At 39.1% G+C, this 21,854-nt stretch overlaps 1 protein-coding gene across 11 annotated transcripts in view; it reads left to right on the top strand.

The window, feature by feature from the left end:
* ACSL4 (acyl-CoA synthetase long chain family member 4) overlaps positions 1-21,854 on the top strand; it is a 79,548-nt gene that overhangs the window by 47,683 nt on the left and 10,011 nt on the right. For 4 of the 11 annotated variants that reach the window (XM_083485127.1, XM_083485122.1, XM_083485125.1 and 1 more), the window contains exons 2-10: positions 6,614-6,688; positions 12,073-12,312; positions 13,059-13,236; positions 13,729-13,838; positions 14,395-14,533; positions 16,254-16,404; positions 17,957-18,080; positions 18,853-18,924; positions 21,136-21,275. In XM_083485127.1, the coding sequence (XP_083341253.1) occupies positions 12,085-12,312; positions 13,059-13,236; positions 13,729-13,838; positions 14,395-14,533; positions 16,254-16,404; positions 17,957-18,080; positions 18,853-18,924; positions 21,136-21,275 (1,142 nt within the window). In that variant the 5' untranslated portion in view covers positions 6,614-6,688; positions 12,073-12,084. Of the gene's footprint in view, positions 1-6,593; positions 6,689-11,816; positions 12,313-13,058; positions 13,237-13,728; positions 13,839-14,394; positions 14,534-16,253; positions 16,405-17,956; positions 18,081-18,852; positions 18,925-21,135; positions 21,276-21,854 lie in introns of those variants that run through there. The other 7 variants (XM_083485117.1, XM_083485123.1, XM_083485126.1 and 4 more) reach the window with 3 other exon arrangements.

Raw genomic sequence — 21,854 nt, 5'->3', positions numbered from 1 at the left:
CATGCTCCAGTTGTTTTGTGCCAAGAACAGGGAGTTAAGATAAGGAAATGGTCAAAACATACTGCCCACCCGAACATTTAAGGTAATTTTATACTTGGTTAAAACTGCAAGTAGGAATGACTGAATAAATCTGAGAAGTAAAAAACAATTTGATTGGAGAAAAATTTGAGGGATTGTGTTAAGTGTTGCTGTTCATCATTGCAACAATGAGGGTTCCAATTGCCACCAAGGAAAACTTTGGACAGCTCTATCAGTTCCCATTGATGATATAAACTTTGCAGAATTATTCCACTGACAACTCCACTGGCACTTGCAGGAACCAAATGTGTGGAACCTACTACTGATTATTTGATAGTGCTCTGCGACTTCTTTTCCTAACCAGTATGTTGATCCTTCGACTGACACTTCCCTTGATCTGACTCTTTGTGAATGTCTCCAATGATCAGTGTGAACTGCAAGCAGGTGTGTGTGGAAAGCATGATCAGCCAACCACTCCCTCTGCTCTCCCCACCACCATATACACACACCTCACACAGACAGAACTGCCAGGCTGTGTGAACATAGTTAATAGTCTACATTGCAATCATATATTGGGTGACCTGCCCATTTTCTCATTTAGCTTCAAATGTTGAAAGCTAATGTTCCAAATACATAGCTGATTTTAGACTATGTGTATAGTCTATAAATGTATACATCAGAAAGTGACTTTCTTTTAAGCATGTTTCCGATTCCCTTGGAGATTCTTTTTTAATGAGCAGAGATAGTTTTTTGGGGGTTTTTTGTAAAAATGCTAATCTTTAGTGATCAGAAGTTGAGGAAGCTCTGTGGCTCCTAGTACAACTTCCTATTCTGCTATCCCAAATCTTGATTTTGCCATAGTTAAAAACGTTGTGGCAAGATGCAATTCAGACTGATGGAATACATCAGTGTTAACATGGAGAGCCTACAATTTCAAAAGCCCTAGAGGATGACCACCTATGTGATGGATGGACAGTCTAAAACTAACAGCGGGGCTTATGCCAATGAAAGAAGCAAACAGCAGAAATGCAGTGTATCTTAATTTACATTTATGAAAATAACACCGAAGGCAGAATAATTAAAATAGTACTCAAGGTTATTTGCCAATTGCCCTTTGCTCCCAGTTACGTAAAAGTGGGCAGCTTGTATCAATGAAGCAAGAAGGCACATAAAATTTGTTTTCCTTTGTACCCAGAGGAGTGTGTGCTAATGATCATACGTCAGTGTGATATGTTATAGCTTGCAGCACTATAAAAACATGACTCTTAAGGCTAGATTTATAAAATGTTACTGTGCGGGGGGGGGGGGGAGTCGTCTATGAGCCTGCTATTGTGGCAGAGGGGTTGGAAGAACAGAGATAAGGAGCACCATGACTCTTCCAGCAGCTCACTACAGTTCTACACTTGAGTGTGGAAAAGAGGGCTTTTCCCGCAATTTACTTAGTTTCTATTCTGGTGCAAGAGCACAAAATTCCTCTGCCTGTTCACTCGCCAGTGTGGAATTTGTTGTTGCCTATAGTTTCCAAGCAAGTGTTTAAACACAGCTTTTGAAAACCTTGCTAGGTTTATCTAAACTTGCCAGCTAAAAGAGTTAACTTTATCCTGTAATTTCTTTGATCCTTGGACTCAATGAAATTGTGGTTTTTGCCAAAATGATTGCTGTCTGCAACCATGTTAAAAAAATGTGGCTGACAACTTCAGCAATGCCAGTCCCATTTTTTGCAGCCTAGACCTACTGGTTTGTCTCCCTATATTTACAGGATCCGAAAGGGATATTGTGCTTTTTGGGGAAAGAAGAATATTTGCTCCCTAAATGTTAATAGAATTCTTAAAAGCAATACAGAGTATAAACAAATAAAAGGGCACTGTAGCTAGCATGATTAAAAATTATTAAAAGCCTACTAGAAAGAAAATGTCTTAACTGCTTGTCTGAAAGATAAGGGGCCAGATTTCATTCTCCACTAACAGTACACTAATATTTTATCACATCCTTTACAGTTCATACACTAGTGACTAGCTATTCAAGATGAACATCAGCTTAAGGGTCAACCATGGTTATTAGTCTCTGCTGCAAGACAGATGACTCCTCATTGTAAATAAGCTTTTGGGGATTTATAATACATCATGAGAACATTTGTGGCTATGTAGGAAAGTGCTTAACCATTTGCAGAATATTTATATTACAACAAAACAGCAGTTGCAAAAATGGTCAGTTCAGTTTGACCTTTCAGAAACATCACCATTGCCACAACAAGTATTGACTCATTTCCCCAGAATCGGAAGTAATAGGTCATAATGCTTACTTAAAAAGAAAAACGTATTGTCTTAGTAGGCGTGTTCTTGTAGCCTTATAAGTTTCCTAATGCATATACAGACTAGCAGACAGACTTGGAAGGCTTCGCTTGGTGAGTAGCTGCAGTTTGTGTGCATATTCGTAGTTTGACTTGGATGTGCAAACACCTCTGGTTCAATAGCATTAAATATTCTGATCTTAAACCATTTGTTTTCTTTTTTAAGCTTCTAGCCATTTCTGTGTGCAAACGGAACAGTGCTTTAAAAAGTCACATATTTAACTTTTTACCTGCCCTTGATAACGTTACAAATATTTTGTAGTGGACATAAAAGTTTCAACTTCTACAACTTTGTAAACCTTTACAACTTTGAACAAAAGTACCTTTTAATTATGCAGTGCCTTTCAAAGCCTTCTTTGATAGAAAATAACAAGGATATTTCTGTATGAATGTTGTAATCTCTGGTATCTTTTCTTTCACATTAAACCTTGGAGTGGAGGAAAAAAGCAGTTATGGAAAATGTAATCTTGTCTTCTGCTTATTCCATGTGCCGCATTTTAAAAATTAATGATACTGTAACAAGAGGGCCTTCTCATTATTCTTGTGACCTGTTTTTGCCTCTACTGTACAGGTCATGATTAGTGGGGAGAAAGCTTAACCATGTGTCCCAGTTTTGGCAACATGCTAAGCAAAACCTTGGCTTGGCACAACAGTAAAAAGGACCAGGAGGGAGCAAAGCAACTGCAAACTCTCCTTAGAGAACCTGTGCTATCCTGGTAAACCATAGTTTGGCTTACATTGTTGGGCAAACCAGGACTTGACAGAAATAAAGCTGTGGCTGAATTTTAGGACATTGTCATCTGAACAGAAATAAACAATGTCCTAGAATTGCTGAGTTGTAGTTTCACATCTGTCTAAATTCCACAATGAAAAGTGCACCCAGGGTATGATTTTTTTGTCTGATCACTTTTAAAGAACCTATATTGGAGATTGAACAAGGATTAGAAGCTGCTTTTAGTTTCAACAGCTCAATCATATATGTGGCTACTCAGAAGTATTATTGAGTTCAGTGGGGCTTACTTCCAAGTTACATGAGCATAAGAGTAAAGACTTACTATGGTCATTAATGCCAGTGGAGATTTAATGTTATGCCATAGATACCAAGGGGAAGAGGTGCTGGTGTATTTGAGTCAGAATACTCCCAGTAGCCAGATAATAACATCTGAATTTGATCTCTGTCATCCAATTTAAACTAGACACAAACAGAGTTATAATAGTCCCAGTTTTGCTCACTCAGTCTTCAGTTTTATAATACCATAGCATCCCTGACTACTGACTGCATATATTACGATAGAAGAGTTCATTATTTATGACATAAATAAATTCTCCTCTCACAATCCCATTTCAAAGGCAGTTACACTATTAAGAAATTCTATTTTTGGTTCCTAATATGTTTTCTACAAATGATTGCTTTTTAAAAAACCAATTTAACAGTCTGGAAAGGAGTGTGTGTGTGTGTGTGTGTGTGTGTGTGTGTGTGTGTAATACTGCATATCAGCTAGGCCTGGGCAATGTATCCATATATCGGCCAGGACTGGTATTAGGGGTAGATCTCAATGACAGTTTCACTCAGTGGTATATCTCTGGTGAAACCACCTCTGCCTGAGTCCCTTTGCTACCAGCGCCCTGCACGCTGAGGGAAAAACAAGCTGCAGCCGGGCATTGGAGGCAGAGGGACTCGGGAGCAGTAGCAGTTTTACCAGCGATATACCGCTGAGTGATGCCATCATCGCGGTCTGCCCTCATACTGCTGCAGAGGGAGAAACAAGCTGCATCAGCGAGGTGTGATACAGCTTGTTCCTTCCTCTGCTTCAACAAGCCCCGGTCCCTCTGGCAGATGCACGCTGGTTGTGGTTGCTTAGCCAGGGGTGAGAAGACTCCTGCCCCCCAGCTGAGCCTCACCAGTCCCTCTGTCTCAAGGCAGCAGCAGATGCTGCCTCAGGTCACACTGCTGCCTTTGGACGGATCGGGGGAGGCACGAACAGGCTGCTTCCTCCTCCCTGTGAGGGAGAGGCAGCCCACCTGCATCTCTTGCCCTTCCCAAGGCAGTGGAGGTTGCTGCCCCAGCTGCCTCCATCGCCTTGGAACAGGCAGAGGAGGTAAAAATGGGCTGCTTCTTCATCCAGGGAGGGAGAGGTAGCCCGTTCGCTCCCCCACTCTGCCCATGCCAAGGCAGTGCATGAGGCAGGCAAACAAACAAAGTGTTAGCACACTTTCCTCATCCATTGCTTTGATATGGGCTTCTTTCTGACATTGTGATATAGATTGCAGTGTTTACCTGGTGGTATATTACGATGTTGGAAAACAGTTACTGCCCAGCCCTAATACCAGCCACTGAACTGCCTCAACATGAGCCAGTAACATTCTTGTTGCAGTTGTGGTTGTTTTTCTAGTATTGCAGGCAGATTCACTGCAAAAATTTGTGTCTGCATTGATGTATCTTTCTTATAGGATTGATGGTTCTGAAGCATAATCAACCCTGGTACTACTTTGGTGATACAGTCATACCTTGGATTTCAAACACCTTTGCTCCCAAAGAAATTGGTTCCCAAACAATCAAAACCTGGAATTGAGTGTTCTGGTTTTCAAACAGTTTTTGGAAACAGAATATCTGGCATGGCTTCCGGATGCTCCTGTAACCAATTGGAAGCCATGCCTTGGTTTTCGAATGGTTCCGGGAGTCGAACAGACTTCCAGAACACATTCTGTTCAAGAACCAAGGTATGACTGTACTGCTATCTTGTTTTAGGGATGAGAGAGAGATTAGGAGTTTGTTGATGTACCGTCCACTCCACTTCCAAAGATGCCCTGATAGAGCTGACACATGATCAGTAGTAGTAGTAGTAGTAGTAGTAATAATAATAATAATAATAATAATAATAATAATAATAATAATAATTTATTATTTATGCCCCACCCATCTGGCTGGGTTTCCTCAGTTACTTCTCTGTGACATCAAACCGGGATATCTATCTATCTTATCTATCTATCTATCTATTTATCTATCTATCTATCTATCTTACCCCTTTCTCCCCAGCAGGGAAATGGGGGTGAGAAACTTGAATGTCCTTGTAAGTAATACCCTATGTTGTCAAAAATAGAAAATGTACTCAAAAGTAGTTGAAAACACAAATAACTTTTTACAATTTCCAAGGAAACACTTACAATTTTGTAATATTAAAAATGCTGTCCTTTGATGTTAGAAGTGGAACATGCAAAAGATAAGGTCATGTAGCAGGTAACCAAGCAACATAGATGGGGAACCTTTTTCAGCCTGAGGACCACATTCCCCCTGTGGTTGGTGATGCCAGAGACAAAAGTGAGCAGAACTAATGTAAATTTGACTGCATTTGACTGCATTTGACACAGTCCCTTTGATCTTCCTTTTGTGCGAGCACAGAAACAAAAGCTACAGTTTACTATAGTTTCCCTTGACATGCGATCAGGCACTATGATTAATAGGTTCCAAACAAGCAACGATTCAGAAATCAAATGTTTTGATTGCCTGAATGGCATCTCATTGTTGGGCAACATGATCATCTTGTGTTCTCAGTTCTTCTGTTCCAAGAAGCCTTTTGTGATATTGTAGAATTGTAAGAGGTTCAGAAAAGAGCAACCAAAATGATCAAGGGGAGCGACTCCTGTATGAAGAAAAGTTGCAGCATTTGGGACTTCTCTTAGTTTAGAGATCAGACAAGTAAGAGGTGATATGATAGAAGTTTATAAAATAACTATGCATGGCATGGAGAAAGTAGACAGAGAAATGTTTTTCTCCTTCTCATAGCACTAGAATTCATGGACATTCTATGAAGCTGAATGTTGGAAGGTTTAGGACAAATAAAAAGAAGCACTTCTTCACTCAGTACATAGTCAAACGTTGGAACTCCCTCCCCCAGGAGGCAGTGATGGTCACTTGGAAGCTTTAAAAGAGGATTAGATAAATTAATGGAGAAGGCCATCAATGGCTACTAGCTATGAGGTAGCAATACCAATTGCTGAGGAGGGGAGAATGCTATTGTGCTCATGTTCTGCTCACTGGTTTCCCACAGACATCCAGATGGCCACTATGACAGCAGGATACTGGACTAGATAGGCCATTGGCCTGATTTGACAGACTATTCTTAAGTTCTGATGTTGCCTTTTTTAAAAACAAAAAACTATCATTTTGTTGAAAAGCAAAATTTGTTTATGATAAATAGCCATATAAAACTTGAAAATTAAAGTTCTGTGTAACTTTAAATCTAGAGTTACAAACAGTCATCCCCATCTTACTGTGGACTGAGCAACTTCTGAAGAGTTCTCATTTCTCCTGGAAAAACTGTAAGTTTGAATTTTGGTATACCAATACTTATTGTTGAATATGTTTCATTAACATATCTGTTTTTTATGTACTGTTTTTAAAGTGTTCTGATTGAAGTAATTTCCTGTTTAGAAATATATCCTAAATATAGCCTGTATCTTTCTGCTGTCATATATTGAATGTCTACAGCAGTATTTGATTGGGTGTGTGGTTACTATCAACCTTTGAATTGGGATGACTAGCAACTTTTTCAAAACAGGCCTTCTAGGTGGATCTGATCTGGATCTGGATCTGGATCTGAAAGTTTCTCAGGTGCAATTTACCATGCAATTTTCATGGTAACACTTCAGGTACTGCTTGGAAAAAAAGATGAAATAAGATATTTGTGTGACTATTAGAATTACCCAAACTTTTAATAGGTTATGTGGCATTAACTCCACAGTCAGTTGGATATAAGCTTTTTTCATATCATACTCTGTTTTTAACTGGTGGAGTACTCTGAAGTGCACAAACTTTTAATGAGATTATGAGTTTAAAAGCTTTGAAGTGCACTTTTCTTGATGCCAGTGGGTTGACCTTAAATAATATGGAAACAATTAAAACACTGTTTAATGGTGAGACTTTTCCTCATCATTTCAAAAAAACAATAAATGGAGCACCTTTGGGCCATGCTACTTTCTACATTAAGATACCATACTTTTCTGTGTATTAGACGAGGGTTTTTTTTACTCCCAAATAAAGTAAAAAATGGGGGTCATCTTATACCTGGGTAGTGCAGAGGGGGGAGGGGCGACTGGTTGCATCCGCGAGCAGGATCTAGCGATTGGGTGGGTGAATGGTGTCTGCTGCAAGGGCTGCTTTGGATTGGCTGCTGCTTTGTCAAATGGACAGGTTATTAGTGGATGTGGCAAGGGCTGCTTTGGATTGGCTGCCACTTCGGCAATTTGGCTTGCGTTGCTTGCGATTGTTAGCATTTGCCAGCTGGGTGAGTGATATTCAGTTTGGCATCCCCCCCCCCCCAGTTGCTCAACAACCATGGGCATTTCCCCCCCCCCCGAAAAAGCTCAACAACTCTAAGCCATCTCCCCCCATTTTCTTAAATTTGAGCACCCCAAAATAGGGGGCGCCTTATACATGGGGGCACCTTTTCTGTGCCCCCCTTTTCTGGTTGCAATTTTGATATCCTACCCATTATATAACATGCTTTGGAAACGCCTTCAAGAGAGCACAACTGCAATTTTCCTTGCATGCAGTCCCTTCTCACCTGTGGGTACAGGGCTAGTACTTGAATACAAGGCTGTCTTAATTTCTAATTAAGTGCAGTATATTTTCATTGTATAGCTTTTTCAGTCTGTCAGGGAGGTGCTTCTTAATAACTACTCTTAAACTTTGCACAGTGCAGTTTCCATCAGCCTTAGTATTGAATGATTATTTATGTTGCTTAGGTAGCCTGCGTTGATTTCAGATCTTTTATTGTGGAATTGATGCTATGAATTCATTATGAATAGAGACGACAGCACTGAGCCTTTTGCAAACTGTATATTGACCGGCATTGGCCAGTTCCAAGCATCTTAAATGTATAATGCACGAAACTGAATCCTGAGGGAGCTCCTCCCACAGCCGAAAAAAGTTACTTTAGGAGGAGAAGATTGGAAGTAATGGTGGATGATAGCGGGGCCCTAACCAATCTGCTGCTTCTGCTGCATCTCCTCCATGGAGCCCAAGTGCATGTTTTACATTTTGGACCCAGGTGAGGGAGACAGGGTGGGAAGTGATGGGAAGCACAGAAGCAGCTAAGGAATTGTGCACACACGGATGCACGTACACGCGCATGCGCGCGCGCACACACACACACACTTTCTCCCGTCAAAATCTCCCCATTCCAAAGAAGCTTTTCCTGGAGGGGAAGGAGAAGGGAGTTCTGATGCACACATTTATGTATAAATGTAAAGTTAGGCTCTGAATTGGTGTTGCATGCTTTGTCTGTTGTCAGACTTTGAACACAAATTTTCCAGATCTTTTCTTAAATTATGTCATATTGTATTACTGTTCCTCACTAGAGCTTTAACTAGCATTAACATTTCTGCCCATGTGTTTTTGTGTTATGTGCAACTTACTTCTACTGGAGTGTTTAATTAACTGGGGGTCGTGCGGGCATTAAAACAGGTTTTAAGGAAAGAGCTAATGCAAATTAATGTAATTTACTTGAAAGTCTTGGGACTACCATTTTGTTTTTGGCAAACACAATATATTTTTAGAAGTCCTATTTGGAGCTGTCAAAATATACTTCATTGGAGAGCCATGGCTGTCACATTTTAAAATGGGAAAACAAAATGAGCATGCCATTATGCGAAAAATAACTAAATTTGCAGATAGCCATGCTAATTTATCAAGAGAAATGTAAAAGCAACAGTAGTAGCTTTTATTCAGAACAATTCAAATATCAGCAAATACAAAGCAAGCTTTCATTTTTAAAGAATTCACCTTCAGCTAGATGCTAAGCTTAAAAAAAAGAAAGGTATAGGATAGGAGAAAATGAACTTTTGGAGCATGATGGGGGGAATTAAAGTGTCTATAACATCAAAATGTAGCATGTCAATTGTTATATAAAGCTACATTAGAATGCTCAAAATCTACAAAACACTGTGTTCCATCTTGCTACAGCATGCAGACTTGTGGGGGGGGGTATTTTAATCATGCCCTCAGACAGAGGCTTTTAGATAAATGGAAATTATTCATGCAGTACATAGTTAAACTATGGAATTTACTCCCACAGGAGGAAAGATTAAAAGAGGATTAGATAAATTAATGGAGAAGACTATCTATCAATGGCTACTAGCTATGATAGCTGTGTTCTGCCTCCACAGTTGGAGGCAGCAATACTTCTGAATGGCCACTGCTAGAAACAACAGGAGGGGAGAGTGCTTTTGTGTTTGCTGGTTTCTCACAGGTATCTGGTTAGCCACTGTGAGAACAGGATGTTGGACTAGATGGGCCGCTGGACTTGATGGGTCATGGGCCTGACCCAACAGGCTTAAACTGGTTCTCTTAAACTGGTACACAAGCCACCAGGTGATCCATGTTAAAGGTTGCAGAAAATTTGAGGATATCTGTAGTTTGCACTTTACTCATTTTTTGTTTTGATCAGAGCCATATTTATCAATAAGGCCAACAAGTTATGGCTTAAAGCATCATAACACAGTGCTGTTTTTAACAGTGTCAATATGGAATACGAAAAAGTGCAAGTTGAAACTCCCATAAATTTTCAAGTCATCCACACAAGCACAAAGGTGTTCAGAACTGCTGCCGTAGAACCATATTTTTTCCTCCCCACTCCTCTGACCTTTTTTTTTTTTTTTTTTTTTGGCTGAACATCTAGCAGCTCAGTGAAAGTCCTGGGAAACTGGAAAGCTTTCCCACTTCCTTGTGATATTTTGGTTGACTCTGATAAAAGTTATTGTACCACAGTTGCTTTGGGATTTAACTAAATTAGATTTAAATTCATGGGAAATGTCTTTTTTGGAATATTGGTAACGTAAAGCATTTTCACCTATGGATGTAAATCATATATTTATGTTTCTATAAAAGCTAGACACTCTGTAGGAATTACTATTCCTATTTGAGAAAATGGAAACTAGGGGATTTCTTACAAGTCATATGGCTGTTACATATGAAGCACATCTTTTTATTTATTTTTGATGGTATACATGGCTGGCTTCTTTGCTAAATTTCCTCAAAGGAATTGAGGCCTTGACAGATAAAGTTTTACTGTGATTATAAATATGAATCAGAAATTTATCATGTTGCACTATATAATTAAATAACATTTATCAGCTGAGTAATACATGCTACTAGTCTGTAGCTGCTGCTGTACCTTAGAGCAAATTCAATTATCATGATTAAATAATGGGTGCTGCAGAATCTTAATTATTGACATGCTAGTCAGTCATTTAAAATCTATTTTTAAAGCACAGCGTGTTTCATCCTGAAACATCAAATATGTTTATACATCACTTTGAATACTGGGGTATAGCTGTCTGAATTCCTTGTTCCTGAGGAATTTCCTGACCTGTGGTTCCTCTGCATTATGCTTCATCAATCTGTCCAAAATAGTCCTTATCCTGAAGCACGCTGCAACCCCCCATTAAGTGTGTAAAGAGATGATCCTCGCTTCTTGCTCCCTCATATCAGAATGTTTTGGGCCCATTTCACAAAACAGTGTTCTGTGCAGCTTCCAGCATTTCCCCTGGAAATTGTGAGGAATATTTAAGAAAGCCCTAGTGAAATGGAAGTGAATGTTGTTCGGTCAGCGCCTATCATTCCTCTATCCATCACTCACTCACTCTGTTTGCAAATTTAAACCCTAACTCCCATATAGAATCAAAGACCTATGAAGATGGAAGGCACCCTGAGGGTTATCCAGTCCAATCCCCTGCAATATGTCCATATTGTGCACAAGACCACTGAGGCTGATCTGATTGCATATAAGGATAGGTTTTATGAAACCATGGTTAAACTGCAGTGCTGTTATTTGAACAGAAGAAGCTCCTTCCACATAAGAAGCCAAAATCACACATCTATATTGGCTCATGCCTGAATATTAGGATATGTTTAAGACCTTGTTTCCATCAAACTGTTTGCCAGTCTTAAAGCAAGGTCAGAAGGGAGGCTATGGAAGCATTTTGCAATAAGCAATTGCAACAGTTCAGTATTTTGGCCTGCCAAGGAATCTGAATGTACGCAAGTCCAGTAAACAGTGAATTAATGTAGCTTCTGAGTCATAAACAGCACTGCTAAATCCTCTCCTGCTCAAGTAAAATATTTAAAGAAAAAGCTATGAACTTTTGAACACAATGATGCAATACTTATTTGCTAAACTGGATTAAAAGTATAGCATTTTAAGAGTGCTTCTCAAAAACATTTGAGGTGGGGTGGATGGAACAAATATTTATTTCAGTTTTATTCTCCTTAAAATCAGTTATGTGATGTATATAAGTATGAAACCAGTTTTTTCAACCTCCAGTATCTAGCTGCATTTTATGATGAAACCAATAAAGGATTGAAGCTAACAAACTGTTACTAATTTTGCCTCCTGTTATCTGATTACCTATGATCTTCAACCACCAATAATCTGCTGCTGGCTTCCAGTATTTCTAACATTGCAGTGATTACTCTAAAACTGAACCACCTAAACCTTCATTCTGCTTTTGTCTGCGGCTGCTTCCACTTTTGTCGTGCAAAAAACTAAGGCACTTCGAATCCCTGAAGGACAGGAGACAGAAAGCCATCCATTATGAACCCTAAGCTAGGACTACGCATCTTTCTCTTGCTTCCTGTGTACTTGTTGATAAATCTGTACAGTGCCCTTATATTCATTCCATGGTATTTTCTTACAAATGCTAAGAAGAAAAAAGCTATGGCGAAGCGATTAAAAGCTAAACCCGTCTTGGACAGTCCTGGAAGCCCATACAGAGCCATTTCACATCTTGAGTCATTAGCCACTATAGACTTGCCTGGAGCAGACACTTTGGACAAATTGTTTGACCATGCTGTTGCAAAATTTGGGAAAAAAGATTGTCTTGGAACAAGAGAGATCCTGAGTGAAGAGAATGAAATGCAGCCCCATGGAAAAGTATTTAAGAAGGTAATAACTTTGGTAAATGTTTAAACACCATTAATAAGGTATTTTTAAAAGGTTGATAATGTCTTAAATATCTTAACTGCAATGAATTGGGATCATTTTTTAAAGCACTTGGTATGTTTAGAGGGTCTTGAAATCTATGCACTTTATTATTTGTTATACTATTCAAATAGTAAGTTCGTGTTTTTAAAAAAACAAATACTTTTTTGTTAAATTAGTAATAAATAGGTCAATGCTCATTTCAAAAGGCATCACCCACTGTTAAGTTACTTTGTCAAGCAAACAGATATGAAGTTTAATACTTGTTCCAAGTATTGGAACTATGTGCTTCTGTCTGAAGATATTTACTTTGTATATATTTCAGTGGCATTTCTATAGCCATGTGGATTGTTGGCTGCTAATCAAGGGAGAGGATTCTAAAGTACTTCAGAGAACAATGTTATTGAACAAGCTGTATTGATATAGTACGAAAACGTCGTATTTGCACAGACACCTTACTGGGCAGGTTTCTTAGCACTACAAACACAGCTGGCTTATTTTGAAAGTTACCTGCATTTCTTTTAGACCAACATTGTGGCTGACTTTCTTAATGATGAATAAAATATTTAGTTTTTAGGCACTCTTGTTCTAGCAAATACTGCCTCATGTTATATTGATCAAGTCATTCAACAGTATATTTTACTTATTTATTTAGGAGCCTACTAACCAAAGTTCTTGTATATTAAACAAGTGTTTTACTCTTTAACCAGCTGATCTTAGGAAACTATAGGTGGCTGAACTATGAGGAAACTAACCAGAAACTGAACAACTTTGGAAGAGGATTAGTTTCACTTGGGCTAAAACCAAAGAGCACAGTTGCTATTTTCTGTGAAACCCGAACTGAATGGATGATTGCAGCACAAACCTGTTTCCGATACAGCTTTCCTCGTGAGTATTGATGCTTTATCTGGCATATATGAGCAAGTTTGTGGAAAAATAGGACTCTGATCCCCAGGCTCCTTGTTCCCTCCTTTCCTGGTCCTATATTTCCCCCCTCACTGCAATGTTATCTCCTAGTTATCAAAACAGGTATGTAACTTTAAAATACAATGCCAGAGTTTACTGTCCATGATGTTTCTGTGTAAAACTCAAATGTACTCAAGGGTAAGCACAGTCGTCATTTGGAAGTCTCTTGATTTGCATGAATAGTCGCTGTATTTTCCTTACAAACTTCAGAATTTTGCATTGGTATGTCAGGTTTATTCTACTTTGGGATAGTGGTGGGGTTTTTTTGCAGTAGATGTGAAACATAAAATGAACATGAAAAACCAGAATGCTTTTACTCATTCCTCAATGCAAAGTAATTGATGATGGCTAAGGAAATACAGATTTGGTTTTAGCTTTTTTTTTTTAAGCAATCTCCCCCTTTCTGTTAAACAGTTGTTACTTTATACGCGACCCTTGGAGAAGATGCAGTAACCTATGGACTGAACGAATCTGGAGCATCTTATCTAATCACTAGCACCGACCTTTTAGAAGGCAAACTCAAGGTAAGTCTTGATGAGATATCTTCATTTGGTATAAATAATATTAATCATGCAAAAGATATGGGTTGGGTTGATGTTAAGTTTCATGGAAAACTAATTCAACATTAGGCTGAAATTCTGGAGATCGTGTGGACTAACGTGGCTATGTGTATTTTGTAGTGGGGATGCAAAGTATTGTCTTGGCTTATAAATCAGTGGGACTCTCAATAAATTCCCTTCATTGAAATTATTTGAAAATTCTAAACAAACAAGTAGCATATTGACCACCATGATTTGGGCACAAAGCTGGAAAGCCAAAGTGCAAACATTATTGATAGCTTCTCTACCTTTTGTGCAATGTTCATCTGAAGGTTTTCATAGTTCTAGTATGAACTAATATATAAAAATATGCTTCCATTTGGATTGGATGTTTAATGGCTGCAGGTAAAGGGAGTAGATTTTTAAAGCACTGATACTAGCCCAAACCATCATAAGGATAGAGGTATCAAAATAAACAGGCAATATGTTAAGATCCTTTTCTGTACACTGTGTAATCAACCTTCAAATATTTCTTCATCAGAATGTTTTGTCAGAAATCCCCTGCCTCAGACATATCATTTATGTGGACAAGAAGACTATCAATAAGTCAGACTATCCTGAAACACTAGAGATCCTTAGCATGCAAGCAGTAGAAGAACTGGGAGCCAAATCAGAAAACTGTAAGTGGACCATGTGAAAGGCTATCACAGCTGCTTAAAGTTATAAAACACTTCTTTCACTATAGTAAGCAAAGTTGTAAATATATGTTAATCATAGGGAAGAAGTATGAAACTGTAAGCTGTTTAAAATATAAGCTTCTCCCTCAATATTGTATGCACATGTGTATTTATTTAAAATGTTTCTAGCCCATCCTTCATCTATATTGGGGTAGGAAACTCTTTTCAGCCCAGGAGACACATTGCCTTATGGGCAACTTTTTTGGGAGCCAAATTCCTGTGGTGGGGGGTCCAGATGCAAAAGTGGGCAAAGCAGTGGTGTGACTTTTACCCTTGTACAGTATCTTACATTCTAGCCATGAGGTTTCTATAACTACCACACATCTCTTCAGCCTCCTTTCAGGCAAGCGGCATTATCACAGTTCAGTAACACATTTCAGCCCAGGTTAAATGAGTAAAGGAAGGTTTGGCCTGTGGGATGGATGTGGTCTGGAGAGTGTCCCTGGGGCCAGATAGAGAAGGCCACATTTGGCCCCTGGGCTTGCAGTTGGTTCCCCAACACTGATCTCTATAGATATGAGGGTGAAGTACAATATATACTGTACAGTACATAATAGAAACAAGCCATACAATAATCTTATAAAACCCTGCATCTGAATAAATAGAAGCAGATATAATCAAAGTACAGTAGCAGGTAAGATCAAACTCTCAAATCTCCTGCAGTTCATGGCTTATCACTTTAGTCCTTGTGGCACTAAAGTGGTGAGGTAGTGGGAGAAGCATGCAGACCCCCAGGCCCAGGAAATAGACCTATAAGAATACTGGATTTGGTTTTACTTCAGTCCTGCTGCTATAGGAGCTAGTTCAAAGGGCTCCTGCCTGCAAGCCTCAAATTAAGTGGTCCTAGCATCAGACTCAAAGCCAGGAATCTGGTCTGGTTCCTTTGCTAGTGACATTGTAGCCTCTGACCTGGTGCCCTGGTCACTGCTGGATTCCAGGTTCACAGCACCACTCGCATTCATTTTAAAACTTGCCTCATAACAGTCACCTTCAGTGGAAGAGCTTTATCCTGTTCCTCTGTGCCTGCATTGGAGCAAAGCATCAGGAAAACAGCTGAACCTTCCAGATGTCAGGCATAAGTTGATAGTTCTTTCAAGTCCACCTGAAGCCTTGGCAGAGGGGCAAACAAAGCACCCAGTCAACCAGCTAATTTGTCAATAAAGATGAAGCCTATTTTTCACCCATAGCCAGAACCATGCATCCTGTTCAGCAGGAATAGATATAATCAAAACGACACCAGCAGGGTATGGATCCCGTTCCTGAGAACTATTTGAGCCCCTTCTCCAAGCGGGATACTTTTGATTTAACATCAGCATAAAAATGGCATGTAGATGTGTCACATATCTTAGTCTTTCACTACTTTCTTCCCAGTGAGATTAAAGTTGCTTTGGAAATTTCCATTGCTAGAAAGAAGCCCTTCCAATTAGTTCTAAGCTAAGAGACAGAAACTTCTGGGACTTTTTGACCTTTTATAGGAATGCAGATAAGAGTATTCTAGTTTTGGTTTCCCACACAGAGAAAGTACTTACAGTCAAATTTCTTCATAAATTTTGTTTATACCTTGTTTTTCAGCTAAGATTGGCATCAAATATAAAATACAGTTTAATTCATTTTCTGTGATGTACTGATCTGTAATGTTTGTTGCCCCTGATCTTTTTTCTAGTAAATATCTCTCCAAGTCGACCTACTGCCACAGATATGGCCTTAGTAATGTACACCAGTGGCTCCACTGGGAAACCTAAAGGAGTGATGATGATGCATAAAAACTTGATAGCTGGAATGACAGGACAGTGTGAACGGATACCGGGGTTGGGGTAAGCATTTCCTGTTTTTCAAAGATGTATGTCAAAAACTCAAACTCCATTTTTAAAGACAACACTGTCTTTCTGTAATCATTTATGGTGCAATCCTGCTTTCTCCCCATGGAGGATCAGGGCACAGCAGCATACCTGTCAACAGCATGGCAACCAGAGGAATTGGGCTGATTAACGCCTTCTTGGTGCTTCCTCTCACCTGTCACTTAGCAATGATTAAAGTTCATGTGGGTGGGTGGCACTTGCTGTTAACTGCAGCTACTTATGGACAAGCAAGGAGGGAGGGCAGAGAGGATTAGGTTGGCCCATTCTAAACCCTCTTCCTATCACTTTCCATTCCTTTCTCTATGTGTTTTTACATCCTGCCCCCAGCAGATAGAGAGGGGGATTGCACTCTGGCTGAACCATTAGCATGAGACTTAGCTGACAAGGACTAGAATGGGTTAAACAGAACAGTGTTCAAAAGAAGAGATAAATTAGTCTGTATAAGATAAAAGCTATGTGCTTTTCCTAGGAAATGTTATTTATTGATCCTAGGTTCATACTTTGGCTATTTACTTGCTTCTTACTGCATTATAACCTTACACCTTGGACAGGATCATTCTAAGGCTTTACTACAGCAACAGTAGTAATAGAGTATTTAACTTTGATACTGCTAAAGTTAAGGGGGAGACATAGGAGTGGAAAACAAACAAACCCTTTATAAAACAGAGGTCTGAAATGTTTGAATACTAGTCTGAGGATTTAGACTTTTTGGGCATCATATATGGGGCCCCACCAAACTGCTAGATATGTGGAGAGAAGACCAGACAAAGGAAACTTAAGTGCTGGTGGCTGATACTTCACCAGTATTTTGGAAATTGGGTACATCTTGGAACTGACATGAATGCACCAAAGGGAAGGTTTATTTATTTTTATTGCCTGGAAGACTATTGGTGAGGAAGTGGGAGAATAGAAACAGACTTTAAATGGAAACCTGTGGTAGGCTTAAGAAGGGCAATAATAAAACAACAGTGGAAACCTATTTTAACCTGATGTCTCCAAGCTGGAGAGAATACTCTGCTTGAAAATAATTGACAAGTCCAGGAAGTTGAATAGTAGGTTCAAAATTCTTTCCATTGGTGAGATGTTTTTAAAGCTTTCATCTGTTAAGTAATCTAATTTGCCTGGCTATATGTTAGAGAACATAGATCCAAGAAGCCCTCAATTATGAAAAAGGAATGTAGAATAAAAACTGTTTTCTGTGCTTTATAAAAAGAGGATTAGACAAATTCATGGAGGGCAAAGCTATTGGAGGTTAGTCTCCACAATGGCTATGTTATACCTCCACTGTCAGAGGCAGTATGCCTCTGAACAAGAATTGCTGGGAATCACTGGTGGAGGAAGTGCTACTGCACTGAAGTGCTGTATGCAGGCTTCCCATGGATATTTGGTTGGCTACTTTGAGAACAGAGTGCTGGACTAGATGGGCCTTTGACCTGATCCAGCAGGGCTCTTTTTAAGTTCAGATAACCTGCATGCTATACTGAATCACATAATTTTTCTCCTTTAGACCCAAGGACACATACATTGGCTATTTGCCTCTGGCTCATGTATTAGAACTGACAGCAGAAATTTCCTGTATTACCTATGGCTGCAGGATTGGATATTCCTCTCCTCTCACACTATCAGACCAGGTAAGCAAATGTATTGACCTATCCTGTTGGTTGTTCAGAAAGAAAGAAATGTATTAACATTCAGTTGAATTAACACAACAGTTGTGAATAGCATGGAGATGATTAGCAATCCTAGACTCGCCACACTGAAAGGTTCAAAGCGCAGTAGTGGCTAGTATAGGAAAGTGTAACATCCAAAAAGGCACTTAGGAAACCTAGCTCGGGAAACTGGCTTTAGAAAAATCTAGTTCAACAGCATGATCCACCCCTCACCACCCATAGCCATCTTTAGGATCAGCTTTACAACTAAATAAAAAGAATTGTACCCATCCATAGCACTTTTAACAGCCTGCCCACATATATGTGTATATAATAGAGTGTCTTGAACAGGCAAGCCCATCAGTTGCTTACCCTGACACACTATAATATGTTGAACATGCAATAAATAATATTTATCTTGCTCACTAACTGAATAGCATGCACAGATCTTGTGATGCCAAGAAAAGTTTTGCAGCTCCCTTATTGTGTGAATAAATGGATTTAAGCTAGGTTTCAAAGAGCATCACTCCCCAGTATTTTGCCTCATTACTTAGTTGCATCAAGGCCTGCAGATAACTACATACAACTTTGCTGTTTCTTTTAGTATTGAAAAGTGTATTGTTAGTGGGGTTCCTTGTGTTTTTGAGGTTCATTCTCTTTCACTGAATGGAATAAAGTAATTGTTTTTGGAATGTGGCAGTCTTAGGGCTATTAATGTACTTTTAACTGAGATTCTCATACTCTTTTCTTGCAGTCAAGTAAAATTAAAAAGGGAAGCAAAGGAGATTGTTCTATTTTGAAACCAACATTGATGGCAGCTGTGCCCGTAAGTATTGGTTGGGACAAGTGGCTAGTAAAATACTTTTATTTTCCATATTTTTTAAAAAAAAATATTTATTAAGTTTTCCAATTTAACAATCTAATAAAGGCCACGTTAAAGATATTCTGAATTTTAAAATAATCAAACAGTCCAAATATTAAGCCAAATCATAAATCTTTGTTTGACTTCCTATGCTCTGAGGTCGGAGGATTGCCATCATTTGCGGAGGATTACCACATTTGCGCTGCTTTCTTAATTAGTCCAGGTGGTTCCTATAAATCAATCCGATGTTAATCCTTCGTTCATTTTCACAGCCTCTGAGTTCGTCCAGCAAGCAAGTTATATCAAAACAGTATGTTTCTGTGTGGGTGTTTATTTTCTTCCATGTTTTTCACTTTCGCTTCTTCATGCCAGTTGTTACCCAATACAATACATCCCAAAATGGAGGAAATCTGGCTTTCTGCCAATTGTTACAGGCATATGTCAAACCTTTCCGTTTCATCTCATACCATACCAGAACAGATAAGCCTGTATTTTGGCTAGGAGCCTCAATTCCCATCTTCCGCTCTTAATAGCCCCATCAGAATTAATTGCAAGTTCGTAAATCTTTTCCACACAGTTAATAATTAGATCAAAATTATATCAATATTACAATACAGTCCAGTCTCACTTGCATACATAATCAATCGATATTCAGACTTTCCAGGGGGATTTGCCAAGTAAAATAGCAAATACGCAGTATATCAAAAAGAAACAAAGGTGGCTCCCTCTCTCCCCACTTTCCATTCTGACATACCAGTTTCATAGTAAAGATAATCTCTCTTCCACTCAAATCATTTAGCTCCTTAGTGGCTGAATCAGTTGGCAGAGTAGTTTATCTCCTCTCACTCAGAGCATGCTCGTTAATTAAGTCCGAATTATCATCTTAAAAAACAGGAGTTTCTTCGCTCATGGTGGTGACTTTGGAGAGTTGCCAAAGAGACATACAGTGCTTTCCACCCAGCGCCCGCTCATTCCTACCAGATTGGGGGGCAGGTGTTGGGTGATCTGCAGATGAAGCTGCCCCCCCCCCCGGCCCTGGGGTGGTTGGGAGGATGGTTAAATCCACCTCATCCTCAAAATATCCTGCGCAAAACGGCAGAGATGTAATCAACAGCCTCCGCCATGGCAAGCCAAACCAGAAGTCTCCTTTTATTTTCCATATCATTCACTCCCAACAGCCTCAACACTAAGAAGTAGAGTGAATCTGTATGGTAACTTTTTATTTTAATTTAGTAGTTAAAAGGTACAGTGACATATCTTCCCCAATAAGTGTGTACATAGGATTGCAATCCAATATATATATTATACATTTTAGAATTATATTTGGTCCTTGAGTCTGGGATATTTGAGGCATGATTGAGTGCAAATAATCCATGCTATTACTATAGATATCTTAGCAGCTAATAATTTACATAGCTGACTTGCTGTTGAATATAGGCAACCTAACTTATCTTCATTCCCTGCCACCACAAAATATTGTGATTTTAACCAGCAATTGAGGCTGCAAAACTATGTCCACTTTCCGAAGAGTAGGCGCCGTTGTATTTCACTGGGATTTGCTTTTGAATAGATATGTACATGACTGCCCTGTGAAAGACCTAGTGCAAGCTATGGCAGAAAGTCCAACTTGCAGAGAAAGAACTTACTTCATTAAGTTTCATGAGCATCCCATAAGTCTGACCCATATAATGTAGCATGCTCAGAAAATAAACAAAAGTCAGTGCTGGGGCAATTGGAAAACTCCTTTATGAGGTTTTTTTTTAACAAAAAGAAAAGAATGGGGTGGTTAGAACTGCAGACCTTGAAGGTTGTCCTCAGATACTATAGTGATGCAAATTAGACACTGTTGTAACTATTTCTTAAACATTAGAAACCAATGTGCTATACTAAAATCTTGTTGAAATAGCATAGCTCAGAGGGAAAGGAAGGAAAGCTCAATTTTTCCATTGTGCATTTCAGCTTGTGCCTACGCAGAATGGCTCCCGGCTAACATTGACCATAAATAGATTAACTAGACTGTACACTAAGCATTGCACAACTAAGGAAAAACTAAGCTGTTTAAAATGAATGAGATTCCTGTTTCCTGTTGCCTTTTTAGATTGCCAGACTGTACTAGTATAAGCAGGAATGGTATTTTTTCTCAACACTCACCTTTATAAAAAAATCTTTCTATAGGAAATCATGGACCGAATTTATAAGAACGTTATGAGCAAAGTTCAAGAGATGAACTATATCCAGAAAACACTATTCAAGATAGGATATGACTATAAATTGGAACAAATAAAAAGGGGTTATGATGCACCTCTATGTAATTTGTAAGTATATTTCATATATGTGCCAGTTAATATGTTAAAGCTACAAGTAATTATATAGCTACGAGTAATTATACAGTGATGCCTCGCAAGACGAAAAGAATTTGTTCCGCGAGTCTTTTCATCTTGCGATGTTTTTCGTCTTGCGAAGCACGGTCCGTCGCAACTGCGCCTCTTCAAGCGGCTTCTTTAAAAAAGCGCAAGACGTTTTCGTCTTGCGAAGCAAGCCCATAGGGAAATTCGTCTAGCGAAGCAACGCAAAACCGATAAACCCTTTCGTCTAGCGAGTTTTTCGTCTTGCGAGGCACCACTGTATAGGGAGCAACAATTGAGTAAATGCATTTCTACTAATTTTGTATTCTAAAGAACCAGTGCAAGAAGCACCCCAAATATGGTCCTGCTGCTGTACATCCTCAAGTGTATCTGAATAATTCTTATGTAGGGGTTAATCTATTGCACTTTAGGCTACTATTCCAATATCATCTAGGTTGCGAAACCTTTTTAACCTTTCTACCAGATGAAACATTTTTAGTGCTAGCACTCAACAAAGGGCATAGAGTGGAAGTTAAAACCATAAAGTTT

This window comes from Podarcis liolepis (genome assembly GCF_965112155.1).
Source record: "Podarcis liolepis genome assembly, chromosome: Z".
NCBI classification, from domain to species: domain Eukaryota; kingdom Metazoa; phylum Chordata; class Lepidosauria; order Squamata; family Lacertidae; genus Podarcis; species Podarcis liolepis.
This window is presented reverse-complemented; position numbering and strand designations above follow the sequence as displayed.